At 32.5% G+C, this 25935-nt stretch overlaps 2 protein-coding genes across 3 annotated transcripts in view; one reads left to right on the top strand and one right to left on the bottom strand.

The window, feature by feature from the left end:
* Positions 1–14028, bottom strand: part of LOC102805375 (lysophospholipase D GDPD1-like) — a 43020-nt gene extending 28992 nt beyond the window's left edge. For both annotated transcript variants that reach the window (XM_085491279.1, XM_085491278.1), the window contains exon 1: positions 13823–14028. In XM_085491279.1, coding sequence (XP_085347405.1) covers positions 13823–13958 — 136 coding nt within the window. In that variant the 5' untranslated portion in view covers positions 13959–14028. The remainder of the gene's footprint in view (positions 1–13822) is intronic.
* Positions 14029–14377: 349 nt separating this feature from the next.
* LOC100377149 (NADPH oxidoreductase A-like) lies at positions 14378–25270 on the top strand. The gene is made up of 12 exons (XM_006825255.3): positions 14378–14501; positions 15494–15632; positions 16165–16292; positions 16612–16756; positions 17519–17723; positions 19405–19624; positions 20209–20342; positions 20618–20782; positions 21448–21682; positions 21831–21914; positions 22649–22770; positions 24857–25270. Exons 1-12 carry the CDS (start codon positions 14378–14380, stop codon positions 25028–25030), a joined length of 1875 nt encoding a protein of 624 aa, XP_006825318.1. The 3' UTR covers positions 25031–25270.
* Positions 25271–25935: the final 665 nt, after the last annotated feature.

Below are 25935 nucleotides of genomic sequence, written 5' to 3'. Positions count from 1 at the left end.
GTTATGGACAAGTCTTTTAAAATCGGTATAAGGTGGAACAGCACCTCAAATGTTAAAGGGGGGTTGAAAATATAAAACAGAACTGCACATTAAATACACTTCACAATAAACTATGTAAATAGAAAGTTCAATTGCATGACACCCCCTATATGATATGAACTCACATTCCAGGGTAATGATATACAAATCAATACTATATCTCTTAACTAAAAGTGCAACTTAAACTAACATACATGTATATACATTGTACAGTAATTAAAAGCCAATAGTCATCACAGCTAGTCACTTTCAAAATATGAGCGCCCGCATAAACAATGTGTATAATATTCTAACTTGCCGTGCACGATGATGCACGTTACGTATAATGTGTAGCTGAACTATTGGGTGGGGGAGGGTGATGGTATTAGCAGTACAGACATGTAGAGTATTAATTAAAAAGATACAACATTTTACGCATTATTTTAGTTTTCATGACATCCTGATAAAAATCTACAAAGAACATTAAATAGTGACATAATAGTAAATCAGACTGTTAATAATTATTTAGGAAGAAAAAAGAAAGATGAACGATCATCGTAATTTAATGAGCGTTGAAGCGTTGTACAAGTGAAGATGATTGCGTTAAAAGTGAATGTATTTTAATATGAAATGTACATAGACTCAAGGCGATCATGATGAAATTGTCTCCCACATGGTTCTGATAATATTCACATGCTGTTTAATTTTTTCTATTAGTAATATACAAGAATTGTTAATATATAAAATCCACACAACATACATTGTATGTAGCAAATATAAATTATTCAGAAACAATGAATTATATTAACAAATTATTATGATTAGAAATCTCATTATCAGATGTTAATTATGCATGATATAAAATTCCACATTGTTTTTGCAAAATTATCAAGATCGTATTTATGAAAAACATTCAAGCAGGACTTCATATGGATACTGTTTGTGCATTATTTGGTAAATCAATAACTCGATCAATTCAGAAAAGGAAGCTTGCTTACAAGTGACTACTATTATATTCCATGGTTACAACAACAACTTCACAGAGGTCAAGTTAGGGTGACAGCTGGAACTAGAAACTGACATTCATTTAATGGCTTGTCATTTCTTTGATATAGTCATGGATGTCATTCTTTTTTTTTGATTAAGATTTAATTGTTAAATCTTTGAACGCTGCCGAAGTCAACTTTTGTCATAGATTTCACAAGCTGCATTTCAATTTTTCGATAGTTTATCGAAAATGTTTATCAAGATCTGTAGTCAATAAAAAATTATGTCTATTTGGTCTAAAATTAATAGGAAAATTGTTCGAAAATACAAAAAAATTGAGCAAAATGTTACATCAAATTTTTGGCGGAAAAAATTTATGGCATTTAATAGGTGAAAGCAGCGTCATGCAGCTCTATGTTTGATACCATCTCAAATGAAGGTCATAGTGACTTTCAAATTCACTGGTCCATTAAAAAATGAAATGAACATGATATTAATTAAACTCCAATCTATTATCCTCCAATAGTAACTGTAAAGTTAATTTTTACAACAGTAATTTAAAATTTATTTATTCCAGAAATTATCAAAAACTTTGTTAATTATTCTTTGTGGCATTGAAATTTTAAAGAACAAAGCACAGGGTACACAAACTTTTATTTGAATTATGATCCACAATTCCCAATTGTATTTATTTTGACCATTTTCTATTCAAAATGGCCGCCAAAATGGAGTTTAATGTATAGGGAAATTGCAAAGTCATTCTTCCTTAGAAAACAAGTTTGGGTACCCTCCGATTTTATTTGCTCTTTGTGATTTATTGTAGGATTTCATGACTCAGCAAAATATAAAAAATTTGTCACGCTTTAAAAATTTGTTTTCATTGTTAAGATAAAATTTCATGACAAAAGTCTGTGTGTCTTCATATTTTAAGGAACCTTGTGAATACATGTACGTAGTTCACTACTACACAATGATTTCACCCAACTTGCAAAATGACAAAATATGTTTGTCACAAAATAAACCTGATTTACAGTTTACAGGATAGAGTATACACGTGTATTAAAGCCATCGATATGGAAATATTGAAATGATAACAAAATCAACACCTGGTTAGAATTAATGTATTTCTTTTATGAGAAAAATTATCAAAACAATTATCAAATGTTTGAGATTTTGAAGCAGCAGAGAGTACTCACTGAAAGCAATGAAATAACACAGTAGGGGGTTTGACAGATCTTCATATCGTCTATGCACGTAGCCTATATTTCATACAGCTAACAACATTCCTTGAGTTCAATTTTTAATAAATCAGCTCAATCAAGCCTTATTAAAACAGACATGATCTACATTTAATTATCTTATATTATAGTGTTGAATGAATTAAATTTTAATTATTAATTACATAATAAAACAATTATAGTCTAACCCTTTGAAAATTATAATAATAATATTTTATAATATCTGACTGTGTGTTTATTTTTGACACAATTTCAATATTGGCTACAGGTCACTTTTCAGGAAATCAATCTTTGTATTCTTTTTTGTTTTCAAAAAATTTCAATTACCTGGATAAGCACATGTCTATTTGCTCTAAAATTAAAAACTAAATTATAGAAAAGTATAAGAGAATGTAGCCCCCAAATTTTGGTGAAAAAATAAAAAAAGAATTATTAAATTAACCAATTAATTATTTGTAGCAAAAAATGTAACCCTCTTAAAAAATGTTATCTGAACATTGAAGCACTCGAATGCCTGAGGACATTTTGAATCTCTTATAAAAAGTTAAAGCAAAAATAAAAAATTAATTCAATAATATATTAGAATCAAGTCTTTTTACTCATACATGTATTTATAATACATAGGTAAAAATTAAATCTTAGTGATTTCATTGTACAATGAATATACTGGTAAGAATACATACTTGGTAATCTCTATCTGAATCGGGTAAACCTAAATCCTTGTAATTGACAATATGCAGATTATAGCTATCTCTTTTGAAGGAAGCAGTTAACATAGAGTTGACAAGGATTTGGTCTTCTTAAGATTGAACTTTAATTAAGATTGAAAATTAAAATTTTCAAAAACGTTGATTAAAAAAGGTCATGTCATGTCAAAAAGAACATATGATGCACACATATTTGTTGTAAAGCAAATGGCCACCAAGAGACCCAATTAGTGACCACTGGTTACATGCAAATTATATCATGAATATTCATAAATCTGTATTCATATCACATGTGCTTCTAATGGAGGTGCATTAAATTTTCACTTAGAAATAATGGATAGATTTAGATTTATTGTAATAATTCTGTAATTGTGAATTCATGCGTGGATCCAGCAGTGTTGGACCATGATTATAAAGTGCTAAAAAGAACACAGACGTGAATGGTATAATTACGGGAAATGTAGACGATTGACCAGCTGGTTTTGATAATGGGTAAATGCAAATGACATGCTGCAGACTTAACATGTACACACACATGTATAAATACTGAAAACATTGTGCAAGGGCAGTATGAGTGGTTACTGTAATGCCATTGTAAATGCCAACAAAAAAACATTGCCAGCATAAGAACATTACTAACATACAATGTCACTAGGAGTGTTTAATCTATCAGATCATTGTCACTAGGAGTGTTTAACCTATCAGATCATTGTCACTACAAGTGTTTAACCTTTCAGACCATTGTCACTAGGAGTGTTTCACCGTTCAGACCATTGTCACTAGGAGTGTTTAATCTATCAGATCATTGTCACTAGGAGTATTTAACCTATCAGATCATTGTCACTAGGAGTGTTTAATCTATCAGATCATTGTCACTACAGGTGTTTAACCTTTCAGACCATTGTCACTAGGAGTGTTTAACCGTTCAGACCATTGTCACTAGGAGTGTTTAACCTATCGGACCATTGTCAGTAAGAGTGTTTAACCTATCAGATCATTGTCACTAGGAGTGTTTAACCTATCAGATCATTGTCACTAGGAGTGTTTAACCTATCAGATCATTGTCACTAGGAGTGTTTAACCTATCAGATCATTGTCACTAGGAGTGTTTAACCTATCAGATCATTGTCACTAGGAGTGTTTAACCTATCAGATCATTGTCACTAGGAGTGTTTAACCTATCAGATCATTGTCACTAGGAGTGTTAACCTATTAGATCATTGTCACTTGGAGTGTTTAACCTATCAGATCATTGTCACTAGGAGTGTTTAACCTATTAGATCATTGTCACTTGGAATGTTTAACCTAACAGATCATTGTCACTAGGAGTGTTTAACCTATATGACCATTGTCACTAGGAGTGTTTAACTTATCAGATCATTGTCACTAGGAGTGTTTAACCTATCAGATCGGTGTCACTTGGAGTGTTTAACCTATTAGATCATTGTCACTTGGAATGTTTAACCTAACAGATCATTGTCACTAGGAGTGTTTAACCTAACAGATCATTGTCACTAGGAGTGTTTAACTTATCAGATCATTGTCACTAGGAGTGTTTAACCTATATGACCATTGTCACTAGGAGTGTTTAACTTATCAGATCATTGTCACTAGGAGTGTTTAACCTATCAGATCGGTGTCACTTGGAGTGTTTAACTTATCAGATCATTGTCACTAGGAGTGTTCAACTTATCAGATCATTGTCACTAGGAGTGTTTAACCTATCAGATCATTGTCACTAGCAGTGTTTAACCTATCAGATCATTGTCACGAGGAGTGTTTAACCTAGCAGATCATTGTCACAAGGAGTGTTTAACCTATATGACCATTGTCACTAGGAGTGTTTAACCTATCAGATCATTGTCACTAGGAGTGTTTAACCTATCAGATCATTGTCACTAGGAGTGTTTAAAAATTCTAGCAATTTTACAGAAAAAAATAGGCATTTGTTCAATTCAATAATTAGAAAATTTCTTTGAATTCATATCTTATTTTTATGTTCTTTTTGTAATAGTATGATACTATCTTTTTCTCTGGAGAAAAGATAAAAAATAATGGGTTTAAAATTTAATGTTTGGCACACCATTAATATTGCATAGGATCAACCAAAAAGGCTCTATCTAATTAATAAGGTTTATAATTTATTAACAGTTTAATAAACTGATCTTCCATAGGGAAAAGTAATGACAAATTATATTAGAGCTTATATTATTAAATTTAACCTTATTAAAGTTTGAATTCACGGAAGAATTATTAAAATTTTTTGATGAGCACACAGTGTATACTTTACTTCCTATGTCAACAGCAACTATGAGTTTTCATTATTTTATAAGGTAACTTATAAGACCACTGAGCTGGGAAGTTCTTTGCGCTGTAGGTCACCATTATAATAAATGGGAGTCTAATGTTTATATTAGACAATATTTATTGACACAACTATTTGCATATTCATGAGCGTCTTTCTGTTGCTATGTCATCAGTTTCTTCAAGCTGTACACGTTTTGAAGCAGTCTATTTGACTTCTTGAACCCACCACTGCCCCATTTCACCACCAGGGCTTCATATATTTATCATATACTCTTTTTCTCCCCCAAGATTTGGTTTCTATGTTTTTTTAAATTATTATTTATGTATTTTGTTCGTATGTATTTATTATTAATATTCATTTACTAAACACATCGTAGTTTACAGCCTTCGCTGTTTTCTACCAGTTCCGGACAGCCTCCGCTGTCCTCTGCCAGGTAGTTGCAGCTTCCGCAGCTTCTATCGATAACACTTTTACCTCACGTAGCTCACAGCTACATAACCTACCTACTTCACCCTGAAACCCTGCGCTCAAGTGTTACAGATTTAAATATATTACAGCAGAATGTCTTCCTTATTCGGAAACTATCCTGCACTTCCTTATGTTTACACATCATAATCATTTCCATCAAAAGTTAGACATTTTTATATATTCTACAATTTCTAAATGGAAATACTTTTCCAGTATACAATGTTGTTGATAGAATACTGTAGAATACTTTATTTTAGCTGGAATTAATTTTCGCTGAAAAAGTTTTTTGGGCATTTTGTATGGAATTTATTTTCACTGATTTTTCATGAGTTTAATGTGAAATATAGGAAAAAAAGTATATTCGCTGGATTTTATTTTCACGGAATCATCCCTTCAGCGAAAATAGCAAAAATAAATTCCAAGCGAAAATAAAGTATTCTACAGTACATGTATGAAAAAGTTACACAGGTTTATCATGAATGAGGTTATAAACCATTTATTTTATATATCGGTATGTCTGACTTCTCTGCCATGATAATTTCCTGAGCTGAGAAACATTTTAAGTAAATTTATCGCTTGACGGATAATGTGTACCAGTAATCGAAAAATGATATTTCGTTCAGAATGGGTTGAATTATAAAAGTTTACTTAACCAAATAAGAAACTGTTGGTTTTTTCAGATTTTTGCATTGGTAAGAATAGATGTAACAATATACCGGTAAATTCTTATTTTGTTGCACTTGGCGTTTAAAACTCACTATTATTGCTAAAATCTGCGAAACATGTACATACATTTCAAATGTAGAATATTATGCCCTCATCCTTGAAAATTTGTTCAGTCTGTGAAAAAGTCAACCCCAAATATGGGCACTGTAAAAATCTCATTCATTAAAGTAATGACAAGCGATTTTGTCAGATATCAAAAATTTAAATGAAAATAAAATGTCATTGAAGGAATATTACACCTGCAGGAATGACCCCTGACCTTTGTTGCACTGGGAGGGTGGGTGGCATTCTAAACTGGAACAGCAACAGCCGCTGTAATTGGGACTTTCTAATTAAACATCAATATGGTTGATACAATTGACAACAGTTGCATTCATCACGATTATATCTTACTTAAAAGTAGAACCGATGTTATCACAGAACGTGGTACAGCATCAAAATAGATCAAATGATGACAACGTTCACAGACACGTTTTTAACCCTAACTTAAATATTTTAACAAATAAAAATATGCATTTCTTGTCTTGATAAAACTGAACATATTTCAGTGTAAACAGTAGTGAAATTTACTAAACATGTAATCATCTTTTTGTCCTTTATACACAGATTCATATTTGACTAAACGGGTGTCAAAAGAGAGTTCACTGGTCACATCAGACTTGGTCATCATATACAGGTCATTTTACTGCTTAAAAGTGATCACTACGGACAGGTGGTCTTTATATACAGGTCACTTTACATGTAAATTGCATTAGGACTGCTCAAAGATGGTCACTGTAGACAGGTGGTCTTTATATACAGGTCACTTTACATGTAAATTGCATTGGGACTGCTCAAAAATGGTCACTACAGACAGGTGGTCTTTATATACAGGTCACTTTACATGTAAATTGCATTGGGACTGCTTAAAGATGGTCACTGTAGACAGGTGGTCTTTATATACAGGTCACTTTACATGTAAATTGCATTTGGACTGCTCAAAGTTGGTCACTGTAGACAGGTGGTCTTTATATACAGGTCACTTTACATGTAAATTGCATTTGGACTGCTCAAAGATGGTCACTGTAGACAGGTGGTCTTTATATACAGGTCACTTTACATGTAAATTTCATTGGGACTGCTCAAAAGTGGTCGCTATGGACAGGTGGTCTTCATATACAGGTCACTTTACATGTACATTACATTCTGACTGCTCAAAGATGGTCACTGTAGACAGGTGGTCTTTATATGAACGTAGTCACTAACACAGGCTTAACTCTTTTCATAGTCATTTTGACATCCACTTCTAACATTAAACACTGGTAAACAAACAATCTGTTTTACTCGCATTGCGTACATTGCATATCAAGCATAACACATAACACAAAATGACAAACTAACCATAATAGTTTTATGGGATAAAATAGAAAAACATCTATCATAATAAAATATGTAATACTGACCACAGATAAATTATTTTATTACGAAGCATATTTTGGAAATTTGGAATAAATCTGAGGTGATGTTACTCTGCAGCGAACTGCACACAAAAGCTTAGGAACTGCTCAGAACATAAACAGGTGGCTTGTAAGGATTAATTGACAACAGTACCATCATAGAATATCAATATATCTATATAGGAACTGATACGATTGTTTTGTCTTCCTGAGTGACATCCGCAGTGTTCATTAATGCAAATCATGTCAGATTTCATGAGTGAAATATAACTCATTTTAGAAATGAATCACAATTTTTAAAAATGAAAATGAATAATTTTACAAACAAATTTGGACAAAACTGTTGTTATACTAGAGCACAACAATCACGTACATTGAAATAAATTTGAAAATATTTAGTAAATGGAAGTCTTTTCCTGTAATATCTTTTTATGCTTTTATTCTCTTTCCGTTAAATTTTTATGTGGTAATTACTCGTAACATACGAGAGAGTAAAATAGAAGAATCATGTTCATTCGCTGAATTTGCATATTTTTTATAACCCTTTTTTTTCTTTTTATCAACTTTTTACGGAGGCATATCAAGAGGCAACTGATGGGCCCCCTCATGTGACCAGTTCACCTTGATGTCATCAGAAAAATACAGATATTCACTATATTATTCATATTTGCATAGTTCAAGCCATAAACATTCCTATATATTTAGAATGTGAAATATTAGATGGTTTGAATAACCACCAATTGTGAGAAATATTTGATGATTAGTCACATACCACAGTGATGCAGAACCTGTGATCACTACAAAAAAGTTGACTGCCCTGAACTTTGTACTTTAAAACACATGTATTCATGAAATTCTAACAATCAATCTAATGGGAAACAGAAACGAGAAATCTTTATTTAATACTTGACGTTTAGTGAAGATATCAAAATCTCATTTATAATATTCATTGACTCGGCCAACCTCTCTCCTGCAATGAAACACTAATGGGTCATATGACACAACTTTTGACATCTTTAGTTCCCTTTCACTTTATAATAAATCAATTTTTATTCAATTATAATTATACACAAACAGATTATAAAAATAAATTTTAATTTATATATTTAATATTTATAATATTTATAATACTTTTTTGTCAAAATAATTTTCTGCAGATCTGACCTTAAACTTGAATTTTTGTTTCAATCTTATGCACAGAAAAAATTACTCTGCCAATCATATGATACAAAAATTTCAATAGGATTTCAATCAAGCTGGCAGGCATGGCACGTAGTTCACTCAACATCCACGCTTAGATCACTCACCGACTGCCGCATGGTGCATCACCAACCACTTACCAACACAATGGTTTTCAGCATGTGAGGTCGTTTTTTGTGAGCTGTACTATGCATGATGTCATTTCATTTAGATTGACAGAGCATATAGTTACATGTTTTTGAAGTATACATGTTTTTGAAGTATAGTTTCTTAATTTGAGTACACAAACATTTGAAATTGAGATTTATAAATTTTGTTCGAGAGAAAGCGTATTTATCGGTATTATTAACAATATTTATATTGGCATAGAAATAACACACAGATTGATAATATTATTAGAAGCCAAACATTTATTCAAGACATCACCTGGTGAAAGCCTCAAAGGATAGTTGATATGATATGTATTAGCAGGTGTAGTTTTATTAATACAATACAAGGAAGTGATGTACAATTTTATAATGTGCATGCGAAAACTTTTTGATAACATTTTCTCCTACAGTGTCAATTACTTTGATTATTAACATATTTTTTTGCTAACTCCAAAAATAAAATTGCTTGCTTTTCTGAAAAGCAAGACTACTTAAAAATATGCAACAAAATTATTTTAATTGAAAGAATATCACAAAATAAAGTTTGTATAATGGTGAAAAAGGACAGTGATAATAAAAAGTGTATCCATGGCGACAAGGATAGTATCAGTGCCACAAAAGTCAATAAGTTTATGTACTGTAGAATACTTCATTTTCACTTGGAATTTATTTTTGCTATTTTTATTGTCTGTTTTTTTCTGCAACTAATTTTAGAGAAAAATACGGTGACAGCTTATAATCAGTAAATTTGGTGGGAAAGGGGAATGAAGTTTCATACTCGGGGAGGAAGGGGAGGGGGTGAAGACAGATCCCATGTCAATCTCAAGGAATCAAACAAAAAACTAATGTTACAGATGAATTAGAATAATTCACTGAATGTGGTAATGTTTTCAAGCCAAAATTTGCATGTATTATTTTGTAAAAAAGATTCATTAATTTTGGACGAAATGTTTATAATTTCCCATTACAATTATGCAGGTTTATTTCGTGAAAAATGGTGCAAATTCCTGCAATTAAATATTTATTATGATAAACAATTAACCAGGAAAATATTAAGTTTTGGGATAAAACAAAATCCCAAGTTTCATATATAATTGAGATGTTAAATATTTATTTTTAATAATATTTCAAAAGAAGAAAAAACTCATTTACACGACTGAAACTTTTACGAGACAATTTATTTAAAATCGACTGATTTCACCTGCTTTGTCTAATTGTATAAAATTCAAACTGGAAATTTTGTATTCATCAGCAAGTCTGTTTAGATTTTCACAGAGGAACTTGGCAGACTGAAATAATTTGCACACTTGAATAATGCATCATCTCTGTCAGCTAGGCACGCTTTATGTGTGAATAAATTACCCAGAATTCAGTATTCATTACGTTGGAGTTTATTTGCATAAAATGTCAGTCAATTAAATTAGTATTTTATTTGTTATATTTATCAGACGTTGTGTTGTTTAATACCTTAACTCACAGTCAGTTGTTACCCTAACTCGCAGTCAGTTGATACTTTTACTCGCAGTCAGTTGTTACCTTAACTCACAGTCAGTTGTTACCTTAACTCACAGTCAGTTGTTACCTTAACTCGCAGTCAGTTGTTACCTTAACTCACAGTCAGTTGTTACCTTAACTCGCAGTCAGTTGTTACCTTAACTCAGTCAGTTGTTACCTTAACTCAGTCAGTTGTTACCTTAACTCACAGTCAGTTGTTACCTTAACTCAGTCAGTTGTTACCTTAACTCACAGTCAGTTGTTACCTTAACTCGCAGTCAGTTGTTACCTTAACTCGCAGTCAGTTGTTACCTTAACTCGCAGTCAGTTGTTACCTTAACTCGCAGTCAGTTGTTACTTTAACTCACAGTCAGTTGTTACCTTAACTCACAGTCAGTTGTTACTTTAACTCGCAGTCAGTTGTTACCTTAACTCACAGTCAGTTGTTACCTTAACTCGCAGTCAGTTGTTACCTTAACTCACAGTCAGTTGTTACCTTAACTCACAGTCAGTTGTTACCTTAACTCGCAGTCAGTTGTTACCTTAACTCGCAGTCAGTTGTTACCTTAACTCGCAGTCAGTTGTTACTTTAACTCGCAGTCAGTTGTTACTTTAACTCACAGTCAGTTGTTACCTTAACTCACAGTCAGTTGTTACCTTAACTCGCAGTCAGTTGTTACCTTAACTCACAGTCAGTTGTTACCTTAACTCGCAGTCAGTTGTTACCTTAACTCACAGTCAGTTGTTACCTTAACTCACAGTCAGTTGTTACCTTAACTCGCAGTCAGTTGTTACCTTAACTCGCAGTCAGTTGTTACCTTAACTCGCAGTCAGTTGTTACCTTAACTCGCAGTCAGTTGTTACCTTAACTCACAGTCAGTTGTTACCTTAACTCGAGCCGGTTGCATGCAGGAATTCAAACTAATAACTAAAGGCGAAAAATTTATCACCATTTTTTATTTTAGAATTGTTTCAATAAGTCTTGACAACCATACATACCCGTTTAATAACAACATATAATTTGTTTCACCCTATGTTATCACATACATATAAAGTCATTATCACAATGTACACCATGAACTTGGTAGAGTGTTTTGAAGAAATGTTTCCAATATCACAATTTGGAAGTGTTTGCTAGGAGATGTAATTTCATGGAAGTGTCTTCTTCAAGAACCCCAGTAAAATGTTCGCTGAAACAAATTCATATGAAATTCACAAAAAATGGTTTGTGTATTTTGCATATGTTGTATATATCACATGGGACCCATATGAAACACGGCATGACATCTGCGTCATTCATCCCTCTGAATGCTAGCATTTTTTCTACCAATATTTTGGCCCTACATTTTGCATATTTGTATGTAGTTTTTTGATTTTGAACTATAGACATAATTTCTACAAGTCTTGAAAAATATTAAATGTGTTTATTTTAAGAAAGCTGACAGTTAAAAAAAATGGGTGATCCCCTGGTTATCATCACTCAGAAGCTATTATGCAAATGACTGTGAATTATTCATTCAAAGTCAACACAATGCACAGAGCATTTCCTCAGTTACAATATATGAATAAAGATATATTATTCATTGACCTTGGAGTTACAACAAAATGAGGAAAGTCCTATACTTGGAACAAGTAAGCTATTTTCATGAAAATGCAATTAAAAATTATGTACTTGAAGTAACATTCAGTTTGGTTTTTTTCACTCTAGCACATACTGTGATAAATTATTGGTTTTGTAATCTGTACACTTGACACTATACTCATTCCATGGCTTGAATTAAGCAGATTGCCAGACAAAAGCCCAGTAAATAAATAAGCCTATTACAATGACAGAAAATTTCCTGCGTGATTTCAGGTATGCTCTGTTTCACTTAAGGCATTATTCACTTTTTTTTTTTTCAGTTTGGTGGTAATCAGACATTCACATTTGAATACAGAAAATCGCTACACATGTTTCTTGCGCATGTAGCAAAGTGTTAATTTGTTATCATCAAGGCAGTGATAAACGTGAAATCGAAGATAAAGAACATTTTGTTTCCCCTAAAATGTGAACTATACACGAGTGAGAAAAATGTGCCATATAAGTATGTGAAAGAGTTTTGTTTAGATATTTCCTTGTTTTTATTCATTGTACAACTTTATCATTGTTTAAAAATAGATACGATTCAATAAAAATTATTATCATCATTAGCTTTACGAATACATATGTACAGTTATATATCTTAATGATGTGAGACAGGCCGCATATGGAGGATGTCTAATGAGTCATTATAGTTAATAAATAATATTATAAAAGTAATTTTTCATTTGGCCCTTGCCAAAACATAGAACATACGAAAATCATTAATAATTAGTTATAAAAGGGTTTCGGTCACTGCATATTCAGATTTTACTCAAAAAATTCGGTTATTTTTGTCCCAATCTTCTGAAGGAAAGAATAGATTATAAATGGGACTATTTTGATAATTTCTGAGTAAAAGAGGGAACTGGTGGTGAAAAAGATAAGCTGGTATTGGTATAGAGCTGTGATATATTTCCCAATGATGCAATACACGAAACAGATTGCAAACAATTGAAAATTGAATGAGTTCATATTGAAGCATTAAGCAGACAAAGTTTTTGGATTAGTCTGCGGAACTCACAATTATTTGACCATATTACTGTAGTCAACAGTATGAGGACTTTTTGTGTTCACTGCCTTAGTTTTTTGAGAGCAATTATAAATCAAAAGATTTGTGAATGAAAGTTAACACCATGTATGTACATACGGTTTTTGGTTTAGATACAATTATATACTGCTAGATGCATGGAACCCTGGGTGGGTGGGGTACATCAATTGACAGTGAGGGGAGCAGAATGAAATTCAAATCAGTCCGATTTTATGTCCACACCAGTTAATATTTTGTTCAGAGGTAAAGTACTTAAATTCTGAAAATAATAAACCATTCTTCCATAACATAATAACAAATCTGATAATCTACCCCGCTAAATACGCATAATCATTCCTTTCTCAATTGCAAATTGAATTTCCGAGAAATCAGTTTTTAGTTTGTCTGGAATAATTTATACGTGATACAGATCTCAAACTCACCTCCTCGATGGCCAATTACTCTCGGCTTGAATTTGATCTCCTTCCGCCGATGTATTAGATTCGGATATCGCAAAAGAACCAGGGAAGTCACCACGTATCCGGTGAATATAGTCAACAGAACCATCGCTGTGATCATGTGAGCGTGTCAAAGAGACCAAAGTCAAAAATAATATCTTCGTTTCTCTTTCTGACCGTCTTTTCTCTGATCAGTTTCTTCCAGCTGTTCACTGCACATGCGCGATAAATTTGGCGACCCGGAAGTAAAAACTCGGACAGATTGATCTAATCTGAACTTTTAGTTTGTGCTACTTTCGTGATTATGAATTATCTTCGCGTGTGTACGTGTTTGTGGTGATTGATTGGAAATTGCCAGAGATCCTTACTTAGTACTGCGCAGACTCAGACGTGATATCTGAATAACAGTGGTTATCGAAATCATACTGAAAACAATTGCAACAGAGCTCAAAGTTCAAAATCTTGGTTAGTCTTAATTTTATTAAAATTTCGATAAAAATATTGCTGAGAAAAAAACATGACAACTAAAGGAACGCCATGATGCTACTGATGGTGTTGATTTTTTTATTGTCATGTGTGGTATACATCGTACACACGTTATTGGATTCTTCCAACAGTTCGCACGTTTCCAACACAATCGACGATTTCATTGACCTGGGGCCAGGTGAGATGCTGACATTCCTTTGATTGTGCTTGGTCCATCTGAATCTCACAGCACGAGTCAAAATGAAATTCTAGAGTGGAGTGTCGACACAGTCACTTGTTTGATCATGACAGTTTATTATATATATGTACACTGTACATGCACAATATCAGCTAAAACCTGTGTAATAACAGCGATAAGTTAATTTCTGTTATCGAACCTTTGCCTAGCCTTGTATACATGTTGTTCCGTCTAGGGATTTTTAACCATATTAAGATATTTTTTGCACATTACATTTTTCAGTGATTCATCCATTACAGTACTTTGCCAGCAACAACTGATCGCAATAATTACATCGCTGTAATTAAAAAAAAAAATGACCGCATTTCTTTGATGGCTGCTAAGGATAACCTTTGCCATTTGAATACAGAACAAGGACTGTGCTTTGCCAAAGCTTGTATTTTAAGTTTTCGTGAAAGTTAAATTTTTTGAGAATTATGAAAAAACAAACAAACATAATGTTGTAACTATTACATCCTTGCTCATGGAGAATCAAAACTGAATAACAAATTATTAATTATGTACAATCTTTTCTTTGAAAATGTGACATCACTTGAATGCAAACACAAAGAATGATGACATCACTTCATGCAAACACAAAGAGTGATGACATCACTTTAATGCAAACACAAAGAATGATGACATCATTTGAATGAAAACACAACGAATGATGACATCACTTGAACTTGACCACTGTGAATGATGACATCACTTGAATGCAAACACAAAAAATGATGATATCACTTGAATGCAAACACAAAGAATGATGACATCACTTGAATGCAAACACAAAAAATGATGATGTTAAAGTAAAATGAAAAAAAAATGTTTTGACTTTCCAAGCAGGGAGCTAATTTTCTATTGTTTAAAAATATAGGCATAATTCTGTTGATAATTATTATGATCTGTTGATGTAAACTAACACTGAACAAAATTGACTTCATTTTTCACAGACTGCAGTGAGGATATCAGTGATGTCATCTCAGTGGATAGGTACAAGACGGTATATACTGATCCAGGCAAACAAATACTCATTCTGTATGCTACTGAGTATGGATTCAGTGAAGATGTTGCTAGGAAACTATATGACAGGTGAGAATTTTCCATAAAGAAGAAAAAAAATGTTTTTATGTTTGTGAAAATATTTTTTTATTTGATTAAAAATTATTTTTAAAGTTACTTAAGGCTGGACTAGTAAATCATACATTGAGTATATCAAATATGTGATGGTTAATATGAAATATATTTTCTTGATACAGCTAAATGCTAGTCATTCATTACATCAAAGGAAGTCCATTAATTCAAAAAAATTAAACTTTGATGGAAATAGCATCGCTAATTTGCATAGAAATAAATAAAAAATAGCTAATTTGCATAATTTTTTTGACCTCCTTCCCAAAATGGGTATTAAAGTAGAATTTATAAATATTTATAAATATGTATTTAGAATTTATAAAAAAAAGCATGCGTCTTCATGAAATTCACTGTATTCAATGTGTCAAATTTGTTTTTTATAAATTGTTTTAAAGTTGTTTATCCCCACCAAATTCATTCCTGCCCACAACCCCCCACAAAGTTTCTAATAGGCTTGATGTTCGTTTTCTTTTGGTTGCTTTTCCCATAGACTTGTTGACTTTTCTGTTTCTAAGGATGATATATTCCAACCACGCATACTAAATGCCAAGGATTATGAACTCATCAGTTTTGATCAAGAGCAACTTCTTTTACTTGTCATAGCAACAAGCGGCGATGGTACGTATAAAAGCTGCCCTTTCACTGCAGCAAGAATCCTATCACTACATCTCTTTCAAATATAGAATTTGTGAATCAGCAAATCGTGGGTTCTTTTTTTGTAAATCACATTCACAAAATAATCGAAGGCGGCGAATACAAATGTTCTTATTGGTCGTTGCACCTAATTGAGCTTTGATGTTGGTGGCGTCTTCATAGCATATGTCATATAATAGTGCATTGTGCTTCATCACTTGAGGGCGCTAGACTGGTTTATTGAGTTTATGAATATATATATGCATTGTGCACATATCATGTGTACATGTATTTTTACTCCTAGGTGTGTCACCTTCTGATGCTAGACCATGGTATAATGATGTCATGACAACCGATTCCAACCTCCGTCATCTCAACTATTCTGTGTTGGCTTTGGGTGATTCTAACTATCGATATTTCTGTAGAGCGGGACAAATGATAGATTCCAGGTATTTTGTTCTGTTTTTCATTTTTTTTTTGTCAGTGAAAAATTGTATTTTTTTCGATGGATGCTTTGAAGCATACTGTTGTCATGACTACGTATGTATATATGCCAATACACTTGTTTACGTTTTGCGTGCATACAATGACTGGTAGACAAGAGCTGGTCATACACACTTGAAGATAAAATTAAATATACATGTATGTGTTCCAGCTTATAAAATAAAAAATCGGCAACGTTGTCATGGGAGATCATGAACTATTTCTAAGCGACATTTGTTACCAGGAATTTGCATGCTGGTTAACAAAAATGTAAACATATGGCCAATCTTATCACTTATTTCATCACTGCACAGCGCCCTCTATCGACAATTTGATTAAACATGGAAAATTTGTGCATCATAAAATATTTTAGCCAAAAAATAAAAATTAAATTAAATCAACATTACTGCACCATTTTTGAAAAAAAATAATTTGGCCGGAAACATTTTTTTTCTGCCTTCATTCAGGTTTACCATTTTACAGTGATATTGCAATTAAAAGACACATGAGTCAAGTTTTGCGAATTAGGTAAAAATAAAAAAAATTTATAAGATTGTAAATTTTACTGCATTCTTTAGCTGAAGACTCAGCATGACATTTTAGTCACTGCAATTATTACAAGAACATTATTGGTAGTGGGCAAACATTAGACAGTACACAGTAGTATTAAATTTGTTTCTCTTACGCATAAATTAAAGGAGGCAACTGAATTTTAGTATATTGTACAGGTTATTATATTTAGGTGCTAATAGACTGATTGAGAGGTCTAATGTGGACATGGAGGACTGGACAGTCATCAATGACTGGATTAAGAAAATTATTAGTTGCCTAGAAACTGTTGTTATAGAGACAAGAGTTGATTACATGTCATCTCGGTTACCTTGCAACAATGATGGATATTGTCGAACACGTCCATTTGTGGCTAAAATGAAGGTAAAGTACATGTGACATTAATGAATGTTTTGGAAATTTTGCAAAAAAAATCTTTGATCAAATAAAAAATTTCAAATTTTGAAGAGATTTGTTCAATATCACATTATATACAAGATGCATTAAGGGGTTTTCTGAAACATAAAATGTTGTTTCAGTCGTGTACTAAATTATTTAAACTATTTTTGAAAATGTATGTGTGAATTTTGCTTTTAAATGAGGGTTGAGGATTTTCCCAAAGAATGGTTTATGACAATGCACCCTCTAGCACAAGCTCATAGTTATCTTTTGTTTATTTACAAATGACATTGGGTACAAAAGACCATGGGTACCGGGGGTAATTAAAACATAGCACAACAAACTTGTCTTCATTTAGGGGCAAAGATCAAAGGTGATTTCAATTACTATGGCCAACTACTGAGTTGTTTTTAGTGTTTGTTTCATTTCCATTTTTTTTTTTGTCTTTTGGGGTTGATTGTTACATCAAATAAATCAGGTATTTATTTTATTTTTATTTAACAACAAACATGTCTTCATTTAGGGGCAAAGGTCAAAGGTGATTTCAATTACTATGGCCAGCTACTGAGTTGTTTTTAGTCTTTGTTTCATTTCCATTTTTGTTTGCCCTTTTGGGTTAATTGTTACATCAATTAAATCAGGTATTTTTCATAATAACATTAATTAGAATATGTGTTGTTACCTTAACTCATGGTCAGTGACAAGCAGGAATTCAACCTAATAACTAGGGGTGAACAATTTATCATCATCTTTCATTTTAAAATTGTCACAGAATTATCAATTAGAATGTGATGTCATCAACTTTTTTCTTTCACCCTGGAAGAGAAACAGTTTGCACACATTTTTAGATTAATTTCCAGAGGAATCCATGTTTATAAAATCCATGTTTACACAAAGAGAATATTAAATATCCACAACCCTTATTGTCACTTTTAGGAAAACAGTATTTAAAATAAAGTCATTTACTGTTTACTGTTGGTGTTTTCAAGTACTGTAGAATACTTTATTTTCGTTTGGAATTTATTTTCGCTATTTTCGCTGAAGGGATGATTCCGTGAAAATAAAATCCAGCGAATATACTAATTTTCCTATATTTCACGTTCAATTAATCAAAAATCAGTGAAAATAAATTCCATATAAAGAATGCCCAAAAAGCCTTTTCAGCGAAAATTACTTCCAGCGAAAATAAAGTATTCCACAGTATTCATAGTATAAGGATATGCAAAATTTGATATCTACTTTCTGGTATGTGTGTTGATATGTGATTGAAGTTCTCAGTCTTCGTCCTTGTCAATCAAACATATTTTCAACCAATGGTTACAAAGAATACGCTTAGAAAAGTTTAATTGCGGAAATTGAAATGAACAAGATTATCACCGTATTCAAAAACACAAAACTTATGTACTATTACAGAGCTATGTAAGTAACTACGAACCTTACGAAAACAGTCTGAAATCAACACTAACTAGTTTTTCACAGACTTATGCATTTGCATTAGTATTTCTGGAAATGTACATTCTCTCACGATTTGTTGGTCTCTTTGAAATGCGTGTGATTTCAAATTTGCATGTTAATCACATATCACCCCAGTTGCATGCCTTTATCTCATACATCCTTGAGTTGATGGTTCCATGAATTAAAAGCTGATACGTATTCTTGTCTACAGGTTAAACGTAATCTTACTACAGTTATTGATAGCGATGACAAAGAAACAATTCATTGTGAGTTTGATTTGAGTGGCAGTGGACTAGAATTTATTTCAGGCGATGCTCTCGGGATTTATCCATGCAATGACCCAACTGATGTAGAACAACTGTTATCAGTTCTGGGCAGCACCGGGCAGGAGCAGCTGAACCCACCTCAGTGGGCGTATCAACCCAAACCAGGTACACTGTAACCTCAATATAATGAACATCTTTATAATGAAGTTCCTGATATAACAAACCCAATGTATTATGTGCTTCATTATAGTGAACATTTCACTATAACAAACTAATTGTATGTCTCCCAAAGAGTTCGTTATAACAAGGCTACAGTGTATTTATAGCTGGCATTGATGACTTCACTATTACGTAGATGTAATGACTTTATGTAGGTATTACTACAGTATATCACTTACAGTAGTACCAACAAGTTGTTTTTGATTGCTCGTTATGTAATTGAAGGATAGCTGTTCTTGTTCATGTTGTCATGTTTATTTTCAGTGAATGACTGTCAAATTTCACATAAACAGTACATTCTTGTTGAGTGGAAACCAGAAACAGAGGATTGTATTTTACGCTGTAATACTGATTATATGTAAAGCACTAATTTTCAAATACTACCGGTATTTCTAACTTTAGTGAAGCTTTTTTGTTTTTTGACACTTTTTGCCAAAACAATTTTCATTGTGCTGGTATTTTTTTTTTGCTTTAATATTGTGCTCAACAAAATAGAAAAAATTAAATTCTGTATTTGTTCTCTTGTATAGATGGAAAAATCTCGCTAAAAAAGTTGCTACAGATGTATTATGATTTGAAGAATATTAAACCAGAATTATTGAAAGTAATACAGCATGGTCAGAAAGATATGAACAACACACTTAATAGACTACTTGTTGATGGGGTCAGTCGGTTAAAATTTCTCATTTGCAAAGATGTAAAAAATAGAAAATGATAATTATGTGGTAGCATAGTGGTCGAATGGTATTATGTGAAACATTTATAAAAAAATTACAAATAAAATAATTTTAAAATTATAATAGCGCCCTCGTGTACCATGTTGCACTTTTGTTTTTATTTTTCCAGAGGGTGCATATTAATACTGTGTGTATCATGCCATGAATTTTGTGTATTGCGTTACCAAAACGAAAAAAAAAACACTTTATAATTTGGTTTCAGTTATCTGTTAAGAAAAACAAAATGTTGGATGAATACCTCAAAAAAAGAGAAGTTGTTGATGTCTTAAAAGAATTTAATTATGAGAGTGTTGCCATGGAAACCATATTGACTAACATGAAAGGACTTCAGCCACGTTATTATTCAATATCATCTTCTCCTCTAAAGGTAAGTTGTATGTAATTTACGCAAATGAACACATTGCTGATCAAAAAATGAAATTAAAGTAACATTCACACTTTGCAAAAATGTAAAAACTTCACTCCTAAAACAAGCAAAAAACATAAAGTATTTTTGAATGGTGCTGTTTTAACTCAAACATATGATATATTAACATATCCTGTCCTCACTTCCCCTTCCCGCTTATTTTATTTTGAGAGTACTGGAGGGTCTTATCTCTTAGTCAAAAATACCTACAATGTAACTGAATTTCAAATACAAATAAAGCCCCCTAACTCAGTATCATTTACAAATGTAGATTCTTTTAAAATCCCCTATTCATATTCTGCAGTTAATTTCTCATTAACCATAAACAATCTTGATACTAGTAATTGATGGATATATTGGTTCGGGAGAATAACACACAAATTTGTGAAAGTGGAAATGCAACTTGAAAAATATAGTGTGCTCTTTTCAAAAATGACAATAGTGTTCTCTTTTCAAAAACTTTTTTTTTTTTCATCCCTTCTTGCAATCATTTTGAATTTCTTGGGATGTATTTGCTCAGGAAAACAAATATTTCTAATTTTTAGACCAATAATTTATACTGCTAAAGTATGTTTACTGATTATGTATTTTATGCATTATGTGTCTCTTGTACCTATCGCTTGTAGGACAAAAATACTGCTTGTATAACTGTTGCTGTAGTGAGATACAAAGTACTCGGCAAACTACGATCTGGTGTTGCAACTACTCATTTGCAAGACAGGATGTCTGTCATTGAAACATGTCCTGTGTTTATCAGCCGAAATACAGACTTCAGGTTGCCTATGAACAAAAACCTACCTATTATCATGATTGGCCCAGGCACAGGCATCGCTCCATTCAGGGCATTTATCCAGGAGCGAAGTAAGCAAATGGAATGTAACTCATTTAGTTTAGAATTATGACTACAGAAAATATTTGATATTATGTTTTGATTTATAATAAGTTTGCGCTCTATTGATTGAATTCAGAGTAGGATCAACATTTTTTTAGTTTTTTTTTTTATCTCAAGTTCATGATGAGTCAGTCGGAAAGAACATTTTATATTTTGGCTGTAGGAACAAAGACAAGGACTTTCTATACCATGATGAGATGGGTAAGTTTTCCTAATAAACTAATAAATCAGTCAGTGTGTATTATTGCTATACATCAGATATCAAAAACAATAGCAATTACCTGTCAGTAAAATGCTAACATGTTCCAAAGTGTTCTATTAGCATGTCTTTCTTATTTGGAAATTGTAAGTTGGGTTTATGTCAAATTTGAACACTTTCCTTTGTAAACTTCGGGTGCAGAAATGAGTACGTGAAAAAACAAAAATGCTATCACAGAATGCAAACACTCACACAGTGCAAATAGTTTTTCGTTGCCATATTAGGCTGTTATCTCCCATTAAATTATTACTACAAGCTGGGAAATCATGTATAATATAAGGTTATCATGAGAATACTGCAAAGTTTGCACTCGGGCAGTACGGTAATGCATCAACCTCAACTATGCATCGGCCAGTATGATCACCATTCAGTGTTCATCATCAACTTGTAGCTGGTTTAGATAGGAATTGTTTGCTTCTGGATATTTGTAATTTTGAGTCTTGAACCAAATATTTATATGGCTGGTCATTTATGTATGAGTGCCTCAAAAACACTGGATGCGACCATATGTGGTAGCAGGTAGCAAAGTGGTTTTGCGGCCACTGTTGAACCATTCTGCCACCAAGTCAAAAAGCCATTCAAAGAGCATTTAGTAACCAAGAAATATTTGTATGTTTTTGTATTGTTCAGTGACTGTTATTTGACTTTCTTAGTTGTTGCTTTATATTTTCTAAAGAGACGTGGGTCAATGAGGGTCATCTGACGCTGAGAACTGCTTTCTCAAGAGATCAGAAATCAAAGATCTACGTACAAGATTTACTCATTCAAGATGCATGCCTTGTTTGGAAGACTTTACAAGTGAGTTGTCAACATGTGCAAAATGTTAAAAATGTCTTTGTTAATGCTAGTGGTAATAACAGTATGTATATATTTGCCACAGACACATCTGTTGTTTGGGACTACCTAACATTCATCTGTTATAATTTGATGCTCAATTCTGTTGTCAAGTTGGCCCCATCATACAAGTACGCATCCATTTTTCCTGCCATTGAATCTGTAGCACACTGATCCATGGATGGATTGTCATTAAAACTAAGAGACCTATATTTGATGGTATGGATATCGAAATTGCTGAAAGTATTCTAGGATCTGTCTGGATTTAACCATGCTCCATAAAGTACTGTGGAATACTTTATTTTCGCTGGAATTAATTTCCGCTGAAAAGGCTTTTTGGGAATTTTGTATGGAATTTATTTTCACTGATTTTTGATGAGTTTAATGTGAAATATAGGAAAAAAAGTATATTCGCTGGATTTTATTTTCACGGAATCATCCCTTCAGCGAAAATAGCGAAAATAAAGTATTCTACAGTACATTTATTCAGAACTGAATCAAATCTTCATGAATACACACATGTTGGAAGTGTCAAACAAACAAACTGGAGCAGAAAAAAGATCACCGTGACCAACACTGAAAACCATTAGAAATGAATATTACATATTATATTATCTTCAATTGTTTCACATAATAGTGCCAGGATTTGAATAAAGTTTTAGGAATGATCAACATGATTTTTTTTGCTCCTGATTATTGTCATTTTTTTTTACTCCTGTGTGGGAAGCCGTTCTGTGGTTTAGTGTGTCTGTGAGTATGTACATGTATGTGTGCTGTTTTTGTGTGTCTCAAGAATCAATTACCAGATTTTAATGAAACTTTGTACATAGATGCACTGGGATAATGCGCAGACCTAATTATTTTTAGTTGAAATCTGTGCATATTAATTACCTACTTTGCATAGTAATTTCTCACTTTTTTCTCAAGAACCATTTAACAGATTTCAATAAAACTTGATACATAGATGATCTTGGGTAATGTTCAAACCGGATTAGTTTTCAATGGAAACCATTTAAATTAATGACCTAATTTGCATATTAATTAGCCAATATTCAACTTTTCCACCAATATATCTCTGATTGATTACCTGTTATTAGTTTCATGTGTCATTCTTAATATGCATAACTGTAATGCTGCATATACTGACATACAACCAGTGCTGTAATGAAGGCATCTGACAATCTGATATGACTATAGTATCAGAGGACTACTGTAAAAATGTTGACCACTTTCAAATAATTAGTTTTGAAAAAATGGTCAGATTTTTAGATTAAAAAATAATGATATATTTTTCGATCGATCAAATTTTTTAAGAGTAAAATTCAGCAAATAAAACAGTTGGATAATATGCATTTTCATCACAAATTAAACATCAATCAAAATTTTGGTTGATCAAAACATTTTTCATGCCAAAAGGAAAATGTCATTGTTGAGTATTATCCTAAACCCCAACTCAAAACCTCATCAAGTATTATGAGGAGAAGCAAAAGTAGAAAAACTAGAGGAGGCCTTCAAGAGAATTGTTAAACTTTTCACCACCAATTCCCTCTTTTTATGACAAATTCACAAAATAGTCTCATTTATAGTCGGCACTTTCTTTCAGAAGATTGGGACAAAAATGGCAAATTTTTTGAGTACAAACTGAAAACTGACTCACATTTTGTCTGTTGGCGCCAAAATTAGGTTTCATTTCTAGAAATATTGAAGAATATAAGTAAAAAGGGCAGACAAATTTAGCCGAGAAAGAGAGGTTGTGAAAAAGTTAACTTGGAAAGTTAGGTCTCTCCATGATTCAATTTTCAGGTAAATTGCAGTTATATTTTAAAATACTGTATTTGCTCTATTAGAAGTACATATGCCTACTGTAAATATAAATGACAAAAACAAGACTATGGTCAAACTAAGAAATGTTTCAATTATTTTGCATGCAATAAACACAAATTTTACTTAATGTGTGAATAAAGTATTCCTCATTTGTACTTCATGCCTCCAATACCTTCAGCACACGTTCTTTCTAAACTTTCTCTGATTTCTATTTTTTGTTTCTTAGGATGGAGGACATTTGTATGTGTGTGGTGATGCCAAACACATGTCCAATGATGTCCACAGCGCATTGCTGGATGTATGTCAGTCACAGGGCAATATGGACCAATCAGAAGCTTCCAAATATCTAACTTTATTGGAGGAGAGTCAGAGATATCAGAAGGATGTGTGGGTCACATGATGGAATCTTTCACCACCATCCTTTCCACAAAGTATAATCCCATTCCAATTTTATTGTTGCTAATCAAAATTAAAAAAACTATGATGGCTATTTCACCACGTTTGTTGCATTCCAAAAATGAAAATTGTAGTTATTTCGGAATTCAAATCTGTTGGTAAAGAAACATATTTTCATCAAGAGTATTTAAAACATGTAATAAATATTTATACTGTAACAGAATTAAAGATTAAAATGAATTTATGATGATGTTTCTTAAGTAAATTTTAATCTGTGCCAGTCACAGAAGCTTATTTCCATGACGATAATACAGTGAATACTTCATCAGCAAATTCCCAATATATTTTTACAACTGTCAACAGATTTATTTGAGGCTTATTTATCAATATCTGGCTGATATGATATGATGACCGATCACCATGGAAACAACTAGTATGCTGCATAGCAATGTCTTTACCAGCTGAACCAAAATCCTCAGGTGTGAAAGTTTGTGACGTTGAGATTGTGATTGGGTAATGAGAAAATAACTGAAGAATATGATTTAAAGTGAGCCTCCTAAAGCGGGTGGAGTCGTCGCCTGCGCCAGATTTCATAGCGTGTCTTTGGTTACAGACAAGCGTCTACACATGAGCAAGTGATAGAGGGACTGTGCCATGAGCCTTTGCAGCATATGTTGTTATCGTCGCTTGGGATTCAATCCCCACGCATGCGCAGGCGACAACCCTCTCGCTTTAAATCAAGCTAGATTTGTAAACAATGATTGAATCAGGAAACCTTTCAAAATCATTTTAGAGCTTGAAGGTATGTCTGTCTATAAAGGATAAGAACCTCTAGTACCCCAAAAATGAAATGTGAGGAAAGATGGGGGGGGCATTTAAATATTTTATTTCTGTATTTTTTAACCTGTT

This window comes from Saccoglossus kowalevskii, chromosome 16, assembly GCF_978046115.1.
Source record: "Saccoglossus kowalevskii chromosome 16, keSacKowa6.1, whole genome shotgun sequence".
NCBI classification, from domain to species: Eukaryota; Metazoa; Hemichordata; class Enteropneusta; family Harrimaniidae; genus Saccoglossus; species Saccoglossus kowalevskii.
The sequence above is the reverse complement of the archived record's forward strand: the minus strand, read 5'-3'. Positions and strand labels throughout refer to the sequence as shown.

What these genes read in the sequence shown, in the direction of transcription:
- LOC100377149 (XM_006825255.3), top strand. Translation starts at nt 14,378, where the DNA reads ATGCTACTGATGGTGTTGATTTTTTTATTGTCATGTGTGGTATACATC. An exon ending in GGCGTATCAACCCAAACCAG is followed by an intron (nt 19,625 to 20,208) that starts GTACACTGTAAC and finishes TCTCTTGTATAG; the next exon opens with ATGGAAAAATCTCGCTAAAA. An exon ending in ATAGACTACTTGTTGATGGG is followed by an intron (nt 20,343 to 20,617) that starts GTCAGTCGGTTA and finishes ATTTGGTTTCAG; the next exon opens with TTATCTGTTAAGAAAAACAA.